General features: G+C 32.8%; 4 protein-coding genes across 4 annotated transcripts; 2 read left to right on the top strand and 2 right to left on the bottom strand.

Annotated features, from left to right (window-relative positions):
• Positions 1 to 55: 55 nt before the first annotated feature.
• LOC114167380 lies at positions 56 to 1,044 on the bottom strand. Its single transcript, XM_028052462.1, has 2 exons — positions 759 to 1,044; positions 56 to 667 (listed from the first exon to the last, which is right to left on the bottom strand). The coding sequence occupies exons 1-2, from the start codon at positions 892 to 894 to the stop codon at positions 381 to 383; spliced, it is 423 nt and encodes a 140-aa protein (XP_027908263.1). The 5' UTR covers positions 895 to 1,044; the 3' UTR covers positions 56 to 380.
• Positions 1,045 to 5,099: 4,055 nt separating this feature from the next.
• On the top strand, positions 5,100 to 7,463 carry LOC114165904 (heat shock 70 kDa protein-like). Its single transcript, XM_028050532.1, has one exon. The coding sequence runs from the start codon at positions 5,113 to 5,115 to the stop codon at positions 7,234 to 7,236; it is 2,124 nt and encodes a 707-aa protein (XP_027906333.1). The 5' UTR covers positions 5,100 to 5,112; the 3' UTR covers positions 7,237 to 7,463.
• A 100-nt stretch (positions 7,464 to 7,563) lies between these two features.
• Positions 7,564 to 9,762, bottom strand: LOC114165905 ((R)-mandelonitrile lyase-like). The gene is made up of 3 exons (XM_028050533.1): positions 9,539 to 9,762; positions 7,988 to 9,470; positions 7,564 to 7,908 (listed from the first exon to the last, which is right to left on the bottom strand). The coding sequence occupies exons 1-3, from the start codon at positions 9,663 to 9,665 to the stop codon at positions 7,866 to 7,868; spliced, it is 1,653 nt and encodes a 550-aa protein (XP_027906334.1). The 5' UTR covers positions 9,666 to 9,762; the 3' UTR covers positions 7,564 to 7,865.
• A 2,790-nt stretch (positions 9,763 to 12,552) lies between these two features.
• LOC114166362 (mitogen-activated protein kinase kinase 5-like) lies at positions 12,553 to 14,942 on the top strand. The gene is made up of 2 exons (XM_028051082.1): positions 12,553 to 14,362; positions 14,817 to 14,942. Exon 1 carries the CDS (start codon positions 12,811 to 12,813, stop codon positions 13,903 to 13,905), a length of 1,095 nt encoding a protein of 364 aa, XP_027906883.1. The 5' UTR covers positions 12,553 to 12,810; the 3' UTR covers positions 13,906 to 14,362; positions 14,817 to 14,942.
• Positions 14,943 to 19,148: the final 4,206 nt, after the last annotated feature.

The raw sequence follows: 19,148 nt of genomic DNA on the forward strand, positions 1-19,148 counted from the left end.
AGGTGAAAAAAGTCTATAGTAAGATCAAACTTGCTCAACTTCGAAAATAAATAGAGAAACTTAATTGATTGGTAAAACTGAAAAGAAGCAGATTACACTTAATATAAAAAGCAAATCAAACAAAATTACAATTGGGAAAATATAAAAACTTCAAAAAAATCTACAGAGTTCATAGAGAAATTGTCATCCCCATCCAGAGTTCGTCTTGAAAATAAGAGTGCAGAGAAAGGAAAAGAAAAAGCAATAACAGAAATCTACTTTCTTTCTATCTTACTCTGCATCTTGCGCTTTATGTTTTCCCAGCTTTTCATTCTTGGAAGTCTATAACTTCTATCAGCAATAAAAAAGAGCAACGTGTGTTCTTTTCTGCGCAGATTACATCAGACCCAGTGGAAAGAAAATAATGTGACTAAAGCCAAGCTTACGCATAGAATAAATTTCGATATCCAAAAATGAGGCTTTGACGGCGCAGAACTCTGACGTGGCCGGCGATTAACATCTGCACTGCCACCGGTTCCTGCTTTTCCTTTCTTTCCTCCACCGCCTGAACTTCCACCGTGTGATGTTCTTCTAGTACTCACTACTTCTTCTTTGTACCCATTTTCAGTTTCATCAACTTTCTCTTTCAACTCTGTTACATCTTCATTGCTTCCATATAACAATTTCCCTATGAATCACAACATCAGTTTAAAAGCCACACTGAAAGAAGAAAAAAAAAGAAAAAACTTTTGGCTTTAAAGGCTGAAGAAATGACGTACCAAGAAGTTGTTGTGCTTGTCCATTGCTCTGGATTAGGCCTTTACCTTCTGAACTGAAACTCGTGTTGAACTCTGAGATTGATATGGCATGAATGCCTGAGATGAGTAGGGAAAAAACAAGGAATCTCATCACCATGTTAGGGAAAGGAAAGGTTGATTATTTGTAAAAAGTTGGGTGTTCTCGGTTTTTGTTGAACAATGTCCAAAGCCTAGCACAAGAGAGGGTGACGGATTTTGAATTATTTGGTGTTGGGTAAATGATTGTAGACGAATTATTAAAAAAAATTAAATGTTTGAAGCAAAACTTTTTGTTTTTTAATATTCTTCATAGTAATGATTCCTAACAACAACAAAAGTGAAGAAGTGGGAATTAGGAAGAGAAGCATTTTGTGGAGACAGAATAAGAAAAAGTGAAGTGCCATGTCCGTTCCATGTCCATGCCGATTTAGAGACAATGGAAAAGTTTGAAGCTGTGAAGTATGGCTTAAAGTGTAATCATGGAATTCAATAGACGAATTTGGATTCTGTTATTTTTTTTTTAATTTTTGACTGTAAATATATTGATTATTATTAATTTTAACATTAGGAAAAAATATTTAAAATATTAATATAGTGCATTTTTAATGTTAAGTCAATAATTTTACCAACAAAATCAGTAGACCTATTACACGCATTACTATGTTCCTTTTACTCCAAAGGTTGGGTTAATATAATCTAGAAAAAGGTTGTTTGATACCGCTTGAGTGACAATTTATGTAAAAATAAAATAGTTTTAATAAAATTTAAGTTTTATATATTTAAAAAAAAGTAAATAATTATGAAAGATAATGTCAAATGATAATAAAAAAATATGTACAATTACAAGTATCTTTAGGTAAATTGATTTTAAGTTGATGTTTAAGGTAAAATGGTGGCCATGAAAAAAAGAAAATACTTTGATACATTTTTATATTTATTTTTCAATTTGCTACCGATATAATTTATTTTTGAAATTATTAAAATATGTAATTGTTTAAAAAAAGTCAAGGCAGGACAACTCATACTAACTTGATATGAAAGAAGGAATTCAGGTGATGCTGAAATGATTTCGTTACAAATGAATGGAAGTGGTGTCAAAAGTCGACGATTTGTTGAGAAAAATTAAAATTGTAATATATTGAGATAAGACATTTGATTAAAATTGAATAAACTTTTAAGACAAAAACAACTAAGTTGTGACAACGTGATATAATTTCAATACAATATGTAAATAAATACATAAATTCACAAAGCACACCACAATTTCGATACATTTCATAACATAATTGAATCATGCCAATTATCAGTTTAAAAATAAGTTTTTTTTAGTGTGGTAAATTACAACAGCAAAATGAAATGCATATTTTGTAACAAGATCTTTTATAAAATAAATATAACACATTAACAAATCTAAATAAAAACATACGTACATATAAATTGTCTAAAACACAACAAAATATCAATGATTACATGAAATTAAAGAAAAAATGAAATTAAACCTAAAATATTGTAAATAAAATATCAATGATTATATATATGTGTGTGCTTTTAGATGTGAATAAAATATAAAATATTGTGAAATGTAATTTATTTTAAAAAGTTGTAGTAACATTAATAAAAAAAATTGAGGTTAATTTTTAAACAAAGATAGATGTAAATGTTGCCATCATTGTAGGTATATTATGCATCTTGTTAAAACTAAATACAAATCCAAGTTGATGTTGAAATTTATTAACATAAACATATAAAACTTAAACTAATATTTTAAAAAATTCAAAATATGAAATAATAAAACGATGAATTTAAACATAAATTATTTTAATATATATTTATAACAATATATAAAAAAAGTACTTTTTTTTTACATATTTCATAATATCAGTTTTACTTTTAATTATTTTAAAAATAATTTACTTTTTATTTTTATTCTAAAAATCTATTTTGTCTTAAACCATTATTTTAAATTTTTTTGTACATATCTTATTTTTTAATAATTATTTTAAAAATTAATTATATATTTTTTACTGATTTTAACTTAATTTTTTAAAAATTAAAAAATGCGAACACACGTAAATACAACAATGACTATGTATTCGCTGTTATATATATATATATATATATATATATATATATATATATATATATATAATATAACTTGGAATATAAAATACGTTTACATATTTTATTGTCAAAATAAAATGAGATCATATTATATATTATGAATCTCGTAAAAAATTTAAAAATATAATAATAATAGAACAATAGCAACAGTAATATTAATACCAACAATAATAATACTAAATACTTACTAAATATTTATTAATTCTAAGGATACTAATAATAATAATAATAATAAAATTATGTAGACATACTAATGATTATAATAATAATAATAATAAATATTATTAATATTAATCATATTAATAGTAATATATTATTTTAGTTATATGTTTAGTGAATTGTATTTGTAATTCTTAATATATTAATAATTGGTGAATTCTATTTATAATCACAATTTGAATATGTGTATGTTAAATTTAAATCTTAAAATAAATTATTGAATTCGAAGATTGAATTGATATGTATCTTTTACGTAATTGAATTATTATAATAAAAAAAATTATTTTGTTGTTAAGATGATTAAACTTAATAATTAATAATATGTATTGAGTTTGTAATATATATATATATATATATATATATATATATATATATATATATATATATATATAATGTTATATATTAGTTTTACAATTTTGTTATATTAAAGTGTTTAAATATGTATAACTATTTATAAACATTTATTATATATTATTAATAAAATCATTATATTATTCTAACAAAAATTACTTTATTACTAATTGAAATAACAAAAAATTAATACAAATAGTGTTAATACTAATAGTAATAATATTAATAATAATAATAATAAGAATATTAATAATAATAATAATAATACAAATAGTAATGATAATAATAATAAGAAATGTTATAATACTATTATTAATTAAAATAATGATATTAATACTATAAATAATAATAATAATATTATTAATAATGTTAAAAATAAACATACCCATGATATTAACAATAACAATAAAAATAATGATAATACAATTAGGCATAATAATAAAAAATGTTAATAATAATAAAAATAGTATAAACACAAATAATAACGATAATAATAACATTATTATTATTATTAACAATAATAACAAAAACAATGTCAATATAAATAGTAACAGTAGTATTAATTAAAATAATAATTTTAATACAAATAATAATGTTAATAATAGTAATAATAATAATTTTAATATATTAATACTAATTGTATTATTAATTGAAAAATAGTAATAATAATAATAACAATAATTATAATAAAAATAATAGTAATAATAATAATTTAGATATATAAATATTAATATTATTAATATACTTATATTATTATCAAATACAATAGAAATATTATTAACACTATTATTATTAATTAAAATAATAATAAAAAATGATACAAATAAATAAGAATAATAATGATAATAATATTATTATTTTTATTATTATTAATTTATAATAATATATAAAAAGATATCTTTTGTATTTACACTTCATTATTCCAGTTTTACTCTTAATCATTATTTCAAAAATTAATTATTTTTTAAATAATTTATTTTTAACGGTTATTTTAAAAAGGGTTAAATATGTTTTTGGTATAAGTGAAGTTTGAAATTAGTCTCTCTTTGAAATTTTATATCAATTAGTTCTTAATCTTAAAAGATGTATGAATTTAGTTCTTTTAACAAGATTTTGTTAAATTTATTTGACGTTTTAAAAGCATTTGATGATAGTATTTAAATTATTTATACCTTTTTGACACATTTTCGTTTCAAGTACATATGAAAAAAAAAGCCTATGCGAGTATTATTAATAATAATAATAAAATCAAAAATAATAATCTTAATAAATAATAAACATAATAATGTTATTAATAAAATAATAATAATACTAATAATTGTAATTATAATAATAATAAGAACATTATAGAAATGTGTGTTGAGTAACGGTTTTAAAAATAAGACAAGATAATAAGAAATATTAATTAGGTTATATTTTGGTAAATTTTCATAGTAGACTATTTGAAATTTAAATGTTGTATGTACGTGTATTATTTATATATTCTACAATTATCTTAAAAATAATTATAATTTTTATAAAAGAAACCACGAAATGATAAAAAAAAAAAACTGATATTTAAGTTAGTTAGAGAAGGTTCTTGTCTTGTGCAGAAGTGTCTGGTTAGTTGACGAAGTTTCATGAAAGGGATGGAACAGTATCTTCCATGTTTGCCATTGTCTCGAACATTCTTCAGCATTCCCCTGTTCCTTTTATACCTCACATTCTCAACGATTCTCTGCATTGCAATTTGCGAACTCACTCAGAGAAACCATCACCAACTACACTCACAAAACCGTTTTCCATTCACTTTCCTCTTATGGCTTCCAAGGTAGAAGGGAAGGGCATTGGCATTGACCTTGGCACCACCTACAGTTGCGTGGGCGTGTGGCAAAACGACCGCGTTGAGATCATAGCCAACGACCAGGGCAACAGAACCACACCATCCTACGTGGCATTCACCGACACCGAGCGTCTCATCGGAGATGCTGCCAAGAACCAGGTTGCCATGAATCCGCAGAACACCGTGTTCGACGCCAAGCGCCTCATCGGGCGCCGGTTCTCGGACCCTTCGGTGCAGGCCGACATGAAGCACTGGCCTTTTAAGGTTGTTCCCGGTCCCGCCGAGAAGCCCATGATCGTGGTGAGCTACAAGGGCGAGGAGAAGCAGTTTGCGGCGGAGGAGATTTCATCGATGGTGTTGACGAAGATGAAGGAGATCGCGGAGGCTTACCTTGGACAGAGCGTGAAGAACGCTGTGATCACTGTCCCTGCCTACTTCAACGACTCTCAGAGGCAAGCCACGAAGGACGCCGGTGCCATTGCGGGGCTTAACGTGATGAGAATCATCAACGAGCCAACCGCTGCTGCCATTGCCTATGGATTAGACAAGAAGGGTTCGAGGAGTGGCGAAAAGAACGTGCTTATCTTCGACCTTGGTGGTGGAACCTTCGATGTGTCGCTCCTCACCATTGAGGAAGGCATTTTCGAAGTCAAAGCCACTGCCGGAGACACTCATTTGGGAGGTGAAGATTTTGACAACAGGCTTGTGAACCACTTTGTGGCTGAGTTCAAGAGGAAACACAAGAAGGATATAAGCAGCAGTGCGAGAGCTCTAAGGAGATTAAGGACTGCGTGTGAGAGAGCTAAGAGAACTCTCTCATCGACTTCCCAAACAACAATCGAGATTGACTCTCTCTACGAAGGTATTGACTTCTATTCCACCATCACCAGAGCCAGGTTTGAGGAGCTGAACATGGACTTGTTCCGCAAGTGCATGGAACCTGTTGAGAAGTGTTTGAGGGACTCCAAGATCGACAAGAGTCACGTCCACGACGTTGTCCTCGTTGGTGGATCCACCAGGATTCCAAAAGTGCAACAACTGTTGCAGGATTTCTTCAACGGGAAAGAGCTTTGCAAGAGCATTAACCCCGACGAGGCTGTGGCATACGGTGCTGCAGTGCAGGCTGCTATTCTGAGCGGCGAGGGGAACGAGAAGGTTCAGGACTTGCTTCTTCTTGATGTTACTCCTCTTAGCCTCGGCATTGAAACTGCAGGGGGCGTGATGACAGTGTTGATTCCGAGGAACACGACAATTCCCACCAAGAAGGAGCAGATTTTCTCTACTTACGCTGATAATCAGCCAGGAGTGCTGATACAGGTGTATGAAGGTGAGAGAGCGAGGACCAAAGACAACAACCTGTTGGGGAAGTTTGAACTGGCTGGAATCCCTCCAGCACCTAGAGGAGTTCCTCAAATCAATGTGTGTTTTGACATCGACGCAAATGGGATTTTGAATGTTTCGGCTGAGGACAAGACTGCAGGGGTGAAGAACAAGATCACAATCACGAATGATAAGGGAAGGCTGAGCAAGGAGGATATTGAGAGAATGGTGCAGGAGGCTGAGAGATACAAGGCAGAGGATGAGGATGTGAAGAAGAAGGTGGAGGCCAAGAACTCGTTGGAGAACTATGCTTACAACATGAGGAATACTGTGAAGGATGAGAAGTTTGCTGGAAAACTAAACCCTGATGAAAAACAGAAGATAGAGAAGGCTGTTGATGAAACTATTGAATGGCTTGACGGGAATCAACTGGCTGAGGTGGAGGAATTTGAGGACAGATTAAAGGATTTGGAGGGACTCTGCAACCCTATTATCTCAAAGATGTATCAGGGGAGTGCTGCAGATGTGCCAATGGGAGGTGCAGATGACATTCCTAATGGTGGTGGCTATGGAAAATCATCAACTGGTGGTGCTGGTGCTGGGCCTAAGATTGAAGAAGTTGACTGAATTGTGAAAATCAACTGAAGTTGTCCTTGTATTGCAATGCTTTATACAGTTGTATACTTGAGTAAATGGGTTTTGACTAGGTTGTTAGCTGAGTTTATAGGATTTCACAATAGTTGTTTGAGAAAATAATTTCCTACACGCTGAAGTAACATCCTGTGTTTTCTGAATTTTTTGTACTCTTTTTAATGTGAATCCAAAACAATAATAAGCTTTATTTGGATTTTCAAGTGCTACGTCCACAATTTATAATTAATCAGCTATTTCATAACGCTACACCTCTCAGTAAACACGAAAATTTGAAGTGGAAACAGAAAATGCAATTCTAGAAGAACAAGTGAACATCTTACAAGAAACAGAACAGATGGGAGATGAAGACTAAGTGTTTTGTTACATGGTTGTGGTATATGCAGAATGACTTCACCAAAAAGTCCCTTGGAGAATGTCAAAAACCTCTACTCTTGGATATGATCCTATTCACTGCAAAAATGAGCCTCTAATAAACTTGAAAATGCATCCCCTTTTCATGTAGAGTAAGAAAAGGAAGGTAAATGCAAAACTCTGGTGTTTCCTACATGTTTGACAATCGACTGTAACATTCACAATTTGAAAAAGAAACATTGAACCCAAAATTAGGATGCGTTCCTTTCTCTGATAATCTTCAACCCAAAATACCTGGAGAATAAGAGCACGATGATTAATGGTCAAACATGAAAAAAAAACACAGTGAAAAAGGGAGAGACACAAAGCATACCGTCCGAGCATCATGAGGGTGGCCTGAGGATTGGTTCCGGGCGATACGCTGAAGACGGAACCGTCAACAATACGAAGGGAATCAACTCCGATGACCTTCAGAGTGGGATCAACCACCCTGCCAACCACGCAGCCGCCGTGGTAGTGCCAGATGGTGCTCACAGTGCGGCGGCAGAAATCGGCCATGCGAGTGTAGTCCGTTTGATGAAGCGGCAATGCGGGGCCTATGAACCTGAAGTCCGGCTCCCCGAACCAGTTGGAGAATTTGAAGTCCTTCAAGGCCCTGCTCCTGAGGATTTGGGCTATCTTCCTGGTCCCGTTGACGCAGCGCTCAAGGTCGAGGGGGTTGATGAAGTAGTTGAACCTCACGCGGGGATTCGCGTCGACGTCGGTGGAAGCGAGTCTGAGAAAGCCGGCGGAGAGAGGGCCGGAAATCTTGGAAATGATGGTGGCCACGGTGAGGTAGAGGGGGGAGCGGACGAAAGTGGTGTGGCGAGGGGAGGTGAAAGGAATGACGTTGGATGCAGCCTCGATGTAAGCGCCGGAGTCGGTGATTCCGACGACTTGGATGAGAGAATGGTCGAGTGGAAGGGAGGGGAGAATGGTGATTCCGTTTCTGGGATTATCGTAGAGGAAGTGGCCAACGTAGGGTAGGTGATGCGCCACAGGGATACCCCATGAAGAGAGATAGGGTCTGGGACCGATCCCGCTCAGAAGAAGAAGCTGAGGGCTTCCAATGGCACCGGCGGAAAGAATCACCTCGCCGTGTTCCCGCAAAAATGCGTGGTGGTGGCCCCCCATCTGGTCGCGGTACAGGGCTCCGATGGCGGTGGAACCCGCCAGAAGCAGCCTCTCCACGGTGGCGTGAACGGCGACCTTGATGTTGGATGAACGAGCGTGCCTGAGAAGATCCGCAGAGGTGTGTCTTGTGCCAGAGGTGTCGAAAGTGGAGCCCCCGATCTTGGTCCCCTTGGCGTGGTCCAGAGTGAAACCGTTGTAGGGAGTGACCCCTGCTTCGAGCAACCCATCGCGAACCGCGGATTGCCACGTCTTGAGGTTGGGTCTGAACACGATTTCCTTCTCCACCCACTGGTACGAGCGGTTCACCAGCGCGAGGTCCCAGGGCAAGCCCGACTTCAGGAAGAAATCCCGGTGGGCTCGGCTGTAGAAGCCCGCGTTGATGGCACTGCTGCCGCCAAGAACACGGCCACGGGCGTTGGGCACTCCCTCTTCGGAAATGAAAGCCTGGGCCGGCGAGTCCTCCGTCTCGGCGTTCAAGAGGTTGCTCAAGAACCCTTCTTGGTTCATGAGGTTGGGGTTCTCGCTCCCGGCGCCTCCTCTTTCCAGCACAAGCACCCGAAACGACTGCGACAGCGTCGCCGCCAGTGGGCACCCCGCAGTGCCGCCACCCACGATGATGTAGTCGTAGTAGTCTTCCGGTGGCAACTCGCTCGCATTCACCACCATTTTCAGGTAACTCGCGCCTGATCACATCGCATAGCGTCAAAAACAACGCAATTTAACTGGGAAGAAGAGAGAAACGGTAATTCACCTTTGTGTTGGCGAGATTGTGATTGTGATTCTTGCTGTGGAGAAGTAGTAGCGGAAGCAAAGACTGTGGTGCACAATATGAACAATGCCACACACTCCAATTGTACAGTGCTTATGGGTCGCTCCATGTTTCTGCTACAATGTCTTCTTCTTTCTTCTTTTTGAAAAACCCTGTAAATCAATCGTTATATAACACTTGAAGTTATTCTTTTCACCTAGTTTAATTTTCTGTTCATTTCTAAGATTTTTCCTTACTTTGTTTGAATCTTTTTTTCTCACTATACTTTTCCATACTCTGTTTCACTCATTCCAAATAATATTTTATTTATTCATCTAAAAAAATGACTTATTCAACAACTTCAGTTGAGTTAATTAAAGTGTGCGTGAATTTAGAGAATTAAAATTAATTAAAATAATCTGAAATAATAAAATGTGATTATGGTAGGAACGAAGCTAATAAGAAATAGCGTAACTCACCTCATCTCATCACTATCGTTCTGCTTACGGACAAAAACATACGATGCTTCAAACCCCATTGCTGAGTTGACTTCTAAACAACAATACATTTCAAAGTCAAACCAAAACAATTGTTTATTCCTTTTCCGCAAAGCAAAAAAAGAAACAAAATTCATGAAAATTAAGAATTTATAATACAGGTGCAAAGGTGCAAGAATTAAGAGAAATTTCAATCATTTCTACCTAACTTTCCGTTACCTAGGAGTAAGTTTTTAAATCAAATATTAACTACAGATTTTAAATAATAATAATAATAATAAAAAAAGTATGTTTGGAAGCTTGCACGTTAAGTTTTGTATGTTAAACATGCACCTATTGAATTTATTGGTGATATATATTTCGAAGAAGAGGATGACACCAAAATATGATCCAATTATTCCAACTATTCTATGTTTCTTGCTCCACGTATACGGATACACCTATGGATATTAATTAATCCTGAAAATGTGCATATTTTAATATTAACCATTTGGATATTTATGAATAAACATCATCTTAAAGATGGTTTGTCAAATTAAATTAAATTTATCATTTTGTAATTTAAAATAAGAAAAATACTTTTAAAAATGCAATTTTTTGATATAAGTTATTTTAATTCATTTTTAAACAAAATTTCGTTTACACATACATGTTTCTTTATAAGAAAAATAAGAAGAATAAGTGATATTCATAAACACAGCTTTAATGTTAAAATATAACATAAAAACATAAACTTTAATTATTGTATAAAAAACTTTTTCAATGTCACAAGTATTAAGTAATATCATTGAAATTTTTACATCTTAATTTAAGGTATTTTAGTTTTAAAAGTGATTACATTGTGTTAGGTACATGTTAAAATATTGAGTTTGTTAACATAGGATTGCTATATTACAAAATTACGTAAAAACTTTAAGAATTTAAATAATAAATTAATAATTTATCCTGATTTGTCATTTTTAACTATATTTTACTTTTTTATTTTATTTTCTTTATTACATTCACCTTCATGTGTCATCATTTCTTAAACAAAATTATCGAGAATTTAAATTTGATTGGATACTTAAATTGCAAGAGAGCCAATTTGAACTAGACTAAATAAGAGGTAAATTAATATTTAAGCCACAATACTATTAACTCTTTATTTGTACAAGAAATATATATAATATACAAGTATAAATGAGATAAACAAAAATTTAACTAAAAAGAGTAAATGCAAAACAAAGACTTTTTTTTTAATGTAATATTTAGATAGGATTTTTAATTTTGAATTATCACAATATAATTACACAGCAAAATTACTAGATAATTTATAATTATCTTTAGAAAAATACTTACTATACTGACTTGACTGAATTATATTTAAATAATTATTTATAATATTCTAAAAACATTATTGATAGATGGTATTGAAGTTTTGATTTTGTTGTAATTTTTAATTCACTCTTAATTCATTTAATTAAAACTACATATTATAAAAAACTATGAATATAATGTATAAAAAAAATTTATTGCTAAAACTTTATTCAATGTTTATGGAATTATTTTAAATCTGATTTCCTTGGGGGAAAAATGTTATAGAAAAGTATATAAATTTAAATTTTGCTGAATTGCATTTGAGTGTATAATCTGCTATTTTAAAAGTTATTATTGAACTATAATATTTTTTAAATATTATATTTCGAATTAATGCTTAATTTATTTAATATATTTTTAATAGTAACGTAAGGTTAATAAAAAGACAGCCCAATATTGCTTGAAAGACTATAAATAAAGAGAAATCTGTCTTTTAGAAAAAGGTATTAAATTAAAACTTCGCTAAACTTTAAATTGATCATAATTATAACGTGGTTCAGGAACTAGAATCTTAATCAGAGTCCACATTTGTCGATGATGGAATAAAGACGATTTTTTTTTTCATTAAGTTATAAATAAATGAAGCATTTAATGAGAAGTTTAGTTAAAAAAATTTACAGAAAAGACATAATATAAAAGCTAAAATAACATATATAAACCCGTATCTTGAATAATTAATTTTGTTTCAAGAATACATTTAGAAAAAAAAATTATGATGAAAAAGTTGGAGGGAGAATAAGTGGAGGAGAAAAATTAAAGAAAGAAATGAAAGAATAGAAGGAATTTGAAGTTGACAGATGTGCGTAGAGAGTGGATTTGTAGTTGTTGCGTGTTGCCAATGGGAGAGGATTGGATTGGTGTAAATAATAATAATAATAATAATAATAATAATAATAATAATAATAATAATAATAATAATAATGATGATGAAAAATAAAAAAATGGAAAAGTGTGTTTGTTGGGAGAGTGTAGTGTGGAAGTGCGGTGTGATCCAACCACGGAGATGGTCTACGGACAAAGGAACGTAATTGGTCCACGTTCCCCACGGGCCCTGGAGGCGCGTGGACCCATGCCTTTTAAATCTGGATTCCCTCTTTTGATAGCTACCTCTCCATTTACTTTTATCATTTTTACAAAATAACTTTTAAAACTCGTTTTTTTTTTTTTCCTCTGTTGTAATGCTGCAGGGGAAGTAAAGCGAAGAAATCAAATCAAATCAAGTGCCTGCATCGATTTTCCTTTGCCCTCTCTTTGTTCTTCTTCTCTCTCAAACTTCCTGGAACCTTCTCTGCACTTCCCTCATGGACATTATATGAACTTCCTTCCGCCCCTCTCTTTCTTTACTTTTTCTTATTAATATTGTAATCTAAACATAAATTATTTATATATATTCTTTTTTTCACACTGGATTCGAGAAATGAGATGAGGCCGATGCAACTCCCACCGCCTTCAGCCTCCGGCTCCGCCTCCGCTCCGGCGCCAACCAACAACAAGGATCACCGTCCCCAGCGGCGCCGCAGGGACCTCACGCTGCCGCTGCCGCAGCGTGACACGAATTTGGCGGTGCCGCTTCCTCTTCCGCCATCGACGGCGCCGCCCGCGGCCAGCGGCGGAGCCAGCCAGCAGCAGCAGCCGCAGCAGCAGGTGATCCCGTTCGCGGAGCTGGAGAGGCTGAACCGCATCGGGAGCGGGAGCGGGGGGACGGTGTACAAGGTTGTGCACAGAACGAGCGGGCGCGTGTACGCGCTGAAGGTGATATACGGGCACCACGAGGAGTCCGTGCGGCGGCAGATCCACCGGGAAATCCAGATCCTGCGGGACGTGGACGATCCGAACGTGGTGAAGTGTCACGAGATGTACGATCAGAACAGCGAAATCCAGGTGCTTCTGGAGTTCATGGACGGGGGATCTCTGGAGGGGAAACACATCCCGCATGAGCAGCAGCTGGCAGATCTGTCCAGGCAGATTCTCCGGGGGCTCGCGTACCTTCACCGGCGGCACATCGTCCACAGGGACATCAAGCCCTCGAATCTGCTCATAAACTCGCGGAAGCAGGTGAAGATCGCGGACTTCGGAGTGGGTCGGATTCTGAACCAGACCATGGATCCGTGCAATTCGTCGGTGGGGACGATCGCCTACATGAGTCCGGAGAGGATCAACACGGACATAAACGACGGCCAATACGACGCCTACGCCGGGGACATATGGAGCTTTGGGGTTAGCATATTGGAGTTCTACATGGGCAGATTCCCCTTCGCGGTTGGGAGGCAGGGCGATTGGGCCAGCCTCATGTGCGCTATCTGTATGTCTCAGCCACCGGAGGCTCCTCCCTCTGCCTCCCTCCACTTCCGGGATTTCATCTCTCGGTGCCTCCAGCGTGATCCCTCTCGCCGTTGGTCTGCGTCAAGGTTGCTGGAACACCCCTTCATTGCCCCTCCCCACAACAACCATAATCAGCTTCCTCCCAATCTCCACCAGCTCCTCCCCCCTCCTCCTCCCAGGCCTCTTCCCTCCTAGCAACCCTTCCAGTACTAAACTTACTTTCTTACTTCTTTTGCCTGTAATTTTTTATTTATTACAAATCAATGCTACATGCCTCCTCCCCGGAGAATCGATCGATGGATGAACCACATGGATGCCCCACCGCCACTTGCTTAGCTACTACCCCTATCTGCTCTGCTGCTTTGTTTTCGTTTTCATTTTCATACAAATCAAATTTCAATATTCCATTTTCAGCCATACATTACAATGTCTTCTTTCTACTTACCATAACATGCTTTGCTTTGTTTTCTTTTGTTTCGTTTCGCATCTTTTTTCTTTTTTTCTTATGGTATCTTTTTTAAGCCCTCGGTGAGTACAACCAAATGAATGAGTCTGGTTGAGACTGCTGCTAATAGATACTGCTCATCTATGTATGATTGTTTCAGAACCTATCTGGGACTCGGCCTCAGCTTCAGCCTCCTCTCTTTAATAGGTAATATATGTATGTATGTGTTTGATGTGGAGTCGCCAATATTTCTCCTTTTTGCTTCATCTCCCTTCCCTTATCAATTTTGGATTTGGCTGCTCTTCTGCGCATTGCTATTTTCTTAAGAAAAAAAAAAACATCACTTTTGTCTCTCTACGTCTCATACTTAATTGCTACCTATTTTCTATTATAATCGATTCTATCCCCTAGTAAGCACCCTTGGAGCATTTTTTTCAATTGCAGTTGCTGTACACGGGTTTTTTTTTAGCAGTAAAGCGAATATTTGATTACATTATTTTTTATTGAATGAGGAAATCTGGGTAGCAAGTTCTGAAAATTGCTCGTAGCTGGATTGGTAGTGCGGTGGAACGTAGAATTTACGGTTGTTTACCTGTCACTTTGGTTGCATACAAATGAAAGAAGGGACATAATCTTGTTGTGTTGTGACACTTTTGGTTAGGTTCCTTCTGTATCCTTGTCGGTCTGATGCTATTGGTTGAGTAATTGAGACTTCTCATTTCTCACCTTGTTACCCGGATATGAAATTTGAACATCCATTGTTGTCGTTACGCTTCCCAATTTCAGGTAGGTAGTGTTGTTCTCTTCTCTTCTCTTCGTTTAATTTTCTCATTTCTTCTCCATGCCTTCCAACGTTTTATTATTTGGTCCTTGTATCCAGAAACTAGTAATTTTGTTTTGATTCCTTGTAACTGTGTCTTAACGTTGTTAAGTAATACTCCCACAGAATAGACATTTTTGGTAAATTTGTCGGTAGAGCGGTTTAACATGGTTTACTTATGCTTGTTGACAAAATTAAGTCAAAATTCACGGCAGATGTCAAAGCAAAGTTTAATTAAAGTTACATGTACAAGAAGCTGGTCACTTATCAAAGGTTTTGGTTTCTTAAACAAGGTCTTTAAGTTCATACCATTGACATAGTATTACAAAATATTAACATTTCAATTTTTAGGTCTAAGAGACAGAATGTAACTTTCTTATACTTACATCTTTATTTTCTTATTATTGTTTAATAAAAATATGGCATTTTATTCTGCTTAATTATATGATAAAATATGTTTTAAAGATCAACAAGAAAACATTCTTTTTTTCTTTTATCACATAACAGTACAAAACATATTAAAGATTGCACCTGATTTTCGCCCTTTCAAATGCATGAACTCGGGTTAATTGCTTATTCTGTTGGTTGGTGTGTCGTGCTACAAGTTTTAGAATAGGGAATCGTTTTACCCTGATTCGAGACCCTATATTTTTCTATCTGCTTCTGCAAATTTCCTTCTGCCAGATTTGGTCGTGTTCTTCCATTTGGTTTGGTTGCATAGCTGTGATATGGGTTTCGTGAATTGTACAGGAAAAAAATACAGTATTTTCCAAATTCGGGAATTACTAGAAATGGAGTTACCATTTGGTAGTACCTGCCACTGGCAATGGCAATGGCAATAGTATGTGAGTCGATGGTGGGGAACATGGATTGAACTGAAGAAAGGGAGAGAGAAACGTAAGAATCTGAAACACGATGGTGAACTATGGAATCCAAAGTGAAGTGCAAGTTTCACCTTCGTGCTTCTTGTCCTATAAGGTCAAACTTGTCTCACCATAGGACAAAGATCTCCTCTACCAAATTCTTTGAGAATGAAGCTAAATTTAATGGCGTAGTTGGTTGGCTTGAAAATCCAAAGTCTACTTCAAAAGTCTTCACAATCCTCGTCCAAAATAAAAGATTGCATAACAAATTTGTTCTGATTTCAAACAGAGATCTATATTCAATTATTTCCCATGGGTCAGAGTTGAATATTACGAGCAAAACCCTTTGAAAAGGCACAAAGTATGAAATTTTCATTCAAAGTATTCAACAAGTGGATTTGCTGAGCTCAAAGTGGACAAAAGTGTTACAGTTAGTTGACTGTCAAAATTAATAACAACTGTTATTACATAGCAAGACCACTCATCATTCCACCAACTATGTCTCTGTTTTAATGTGCATTTATATAATTTTCTTTATCAACATAATTTTATAAAATTGATTTTGAAATAACATTATTTGTATTTGGATATTAGATATAAGAAAAGTCACGTTTTGATATGTTTTCTTTCAATTATATTTTGTCATTTTGATATATATATATATATATATATATAGTCACATTTTAAAATCGAAGGAAATGGATAATAATAAAAAAAATTGTCCGTAAAGTTTGATCCATAAAATTAAAAAGCTTCAACTTTCATAATTTTATTTTATTAAAATCCAATCCAATTTATCTATCAACAATTTTTTTACATGAAAATGTATTTCCAAGAAACATAAACAAACACGTTGTTAAAGAACAGCTATACATCAAAAAAAAAAAAAAATATATATATATATATATATATATATATATATATATATATATATATATATATATATATATATATATATATATATATATATATATATATATATATATATATATATAAACAATATTGAGACACACATTCAAAACTAATAAATTAACAATCCTGAAGTTACAACACCAAAACATGGGTCATCGTGTAGATAGGAGGAACCTTTCTGCAACTATATAAGGAAAACTCACTGTAAATGTTTTTTATTTTTTTCATTTGACAAGTATAATAAAGTTTAGGAGTATATGTTAAAAGAGTGACTAAAAGAGTATCGTATGTTTAGAAAAATATTGATAAATTTTATTAACTTAAACAGTTATGTGTGTTTTATGGGTTTATAGCCAATACTTGAAGCAAATAAAATAGTTTATAATTATGAGACTAATAATACTTAAATCTTGATTATTTATGCTTTCATCTTGTGTATTTTTGATTTATGTTTTTGTGATGTGATTATAACAATTTCTTATAAGATCTAAAAATATTATTAAAATATTGATCATTCGGATGGTGTTAAACACTTATCTTATGAGTTTTCAATATGTAAATACTTCTGTGAATTATAATAAATCTTTAACATGTTTAGGAATTTAATTAAATTTTGTTAAAAGACTACTTCCTAAATTTCTTTTTAGGATTTGGAGTCAAATTCCACTGACTACTATTGTAATTCAGTTATTAAGAAAGCAAACAAATCGATGCATTAAAGTTTATTTTGTAATAAGTTAATGATTTGAAATATTTTTATCAAATATCTAATTCTAAAATATATTTCTTTTTAGAATTTGATATATATAAAAAAGACATCTTCTAAAAGTATGCTTACGAATGTTAATATTTTTTTTAGATCTCAACTTAACAATATTTCTAATTAGATGAAATAAAAATTTTGTTAATTTTAAATGTTAAATTACACACTTACTATCATTATTTGAAATTTGATTTGCAAGTGTTTGTTATATAATTTATAACTTTACTATATATTAGCACCATTCAAACAATATAACACGAAGAAAAAAAAAGTGTTAGCAGATTAGTCTATTAAGTTGAACAGGTTTTATAATGCTTAAGTTGTTAGAATATTTCTTCTTTGTGTTTATTTAGCATAAGTCAATTAATAAAATCTTAAATACGCTCATTATCATATTCTAAAATATAGTAAAAGACTTTCAACGTAAATAAGTGCATATCAATATGGTTTGTGTTTCTCTTCTTGTTCATAGATGGACACAAATACATGAATTCAACTAAATTATTCCATAAGTGAATTAAAATTTGTAAATACACTTGTTTACTAAATAAAATACAACTGAAAAACTACTAAAACTTAACTTAGAATTTAATATAAAAAAGACAAATGAAAAGAGACAAGTTATTACGAAAATCAAAATGCATAGATAAACACTTACTAAATCGTTAACATCAAAATAAAAAAGTCATTATCAATTAATACATTGATTTCATAGAGATGAAAATCAAGTTTTTATATTAAAAAAAGGAAAAAAAATCCATTTGTCGTATGCACTAAATACATATTGAAGCTTTTTGCGAAAGATACATATTAAAGTTATTTTACTGACGATAAATTTATTTATTTATGTTTGTTAGATATAATGGAAGAAGTAAGAAAACTAACACTGTATAAAAACAATAGCAAATGAAAAGAAGATAAAAATAAAATTGAAAAACTTCTTTTGAAAACTATCAAAATTAAAGTTATATCCAGCAAGTAAAAATGGAAGAAAACGTGAAAGTTTTATTTTTAAAATAATTACTGATTAATAAAGTTATTGAAAACAAATTTTAGTAGCCATAGATTTTAACAAATCAATATTTAAATGTAATAATATATTCTTCACATGCATGATGATACGATTACATATGTATATACATGCATTTATAATTTATTTAAAATTTCATAGGCGGTAAAGATACGTTATTACATAAGTAACTATATATTGTTAAATTAAAAATTTATAAATATATGAATTATTAAATAGACTTTATTATAATGTATTAATTACAAATTTTATTATACATCATAGAAAATAGTTTTACGGTTATACTTAGTTATAAAATGTTTTATATTAACTATAAGCGAAAATGATGAGGTTGATAAGATATTAGTTTTAAAAATATAAATTACATCGGGTCACAACTTCAATAATAACGGACTGTATTCTTATATGCATAAATATATACATAAACTAATTATTCATTATAAATATTAATAAAAACTATAGTGTAAACGTAAATATATTATTATTAAATGGTTAAAAATAGAAAATTTATTTACAGTGTGCATTTTGAAATAAATAATTTGAATATGAAATTGAAAGTTATATTAATAGAATAGAAGATGTATGAAACCATAAATAAAAGATGA

The sequence above is a fragment of the Vigna unguiculata genome, chromosome 10 (assembly GCF_004118075.2).
Source record: "Vigna unguiculata cultivar IT97K-499-35 chromosome 10, ASM411807v1, whole genome shotgun sequence".
NCBI lineage: Eukaryota > Viridiplantae > Streptophyta > Magnoliopsida > Fabales > Fabaceae > Vigna > Vigna unguiculata.

What these genes read in the sequence shown, in the direction of transcription:
- LOC114167380 (XM_028052462.1), bottom strand. Translation starts at nt 894, where the DNA reads ATGGTGATGAGATTCCTTGTTTTTTCCCTACTCATCTCAGGCATTCAT. An exon ending in ACAAGCACAACAACTTCTTG is followed by an intron (nt 668 to 758) that starts GTACGTCATTTC and finishes TGTGATTCATAG; the next exon opens with GGAAATTGTTATATGGAAGC.
- LOC114165904 (XM_028050532.1), top strand. Translation starts at nt 5,113, where the DNA reads ATGTTTGCCATTGTCTCGAACATTCTTCAGCATTCCCCTGTTCCTTTT.
- LOC114165905 (XM_028050533.1), bottom strand. Translation starts at nt 9,665, where the DNA reads ATGGAGCGACCCATAAGCACTGTACAATTGGAGTGTGTGGCATTGTTC. An exon ending in ACAATCTCGCCAACACAAAG is followed by an intron (nt 9,471 to 9,538) that starts GTGAATTACCGT and finishes CGATGTGATCAG; the next exon opens with GCGCGAGTTACCTGAAAATG. An exon ending in ACCCTCATGATGCTCGGACG is followed by an intron (nt 7,909 to 7,987) that starts GTATGCTTTGTG and finishes CTTATTCTCCAG; the next exon opens with GTATTTTGGGTTGAAGATTA.
- LOC114166362 (XM_028051082.1), top strand. Translation starts at nt 12,811, where the DNA reads ATGAGGCCGATGCAACTCCCACCGCCTTCAGCCTCCGGCTCCGCCTCC.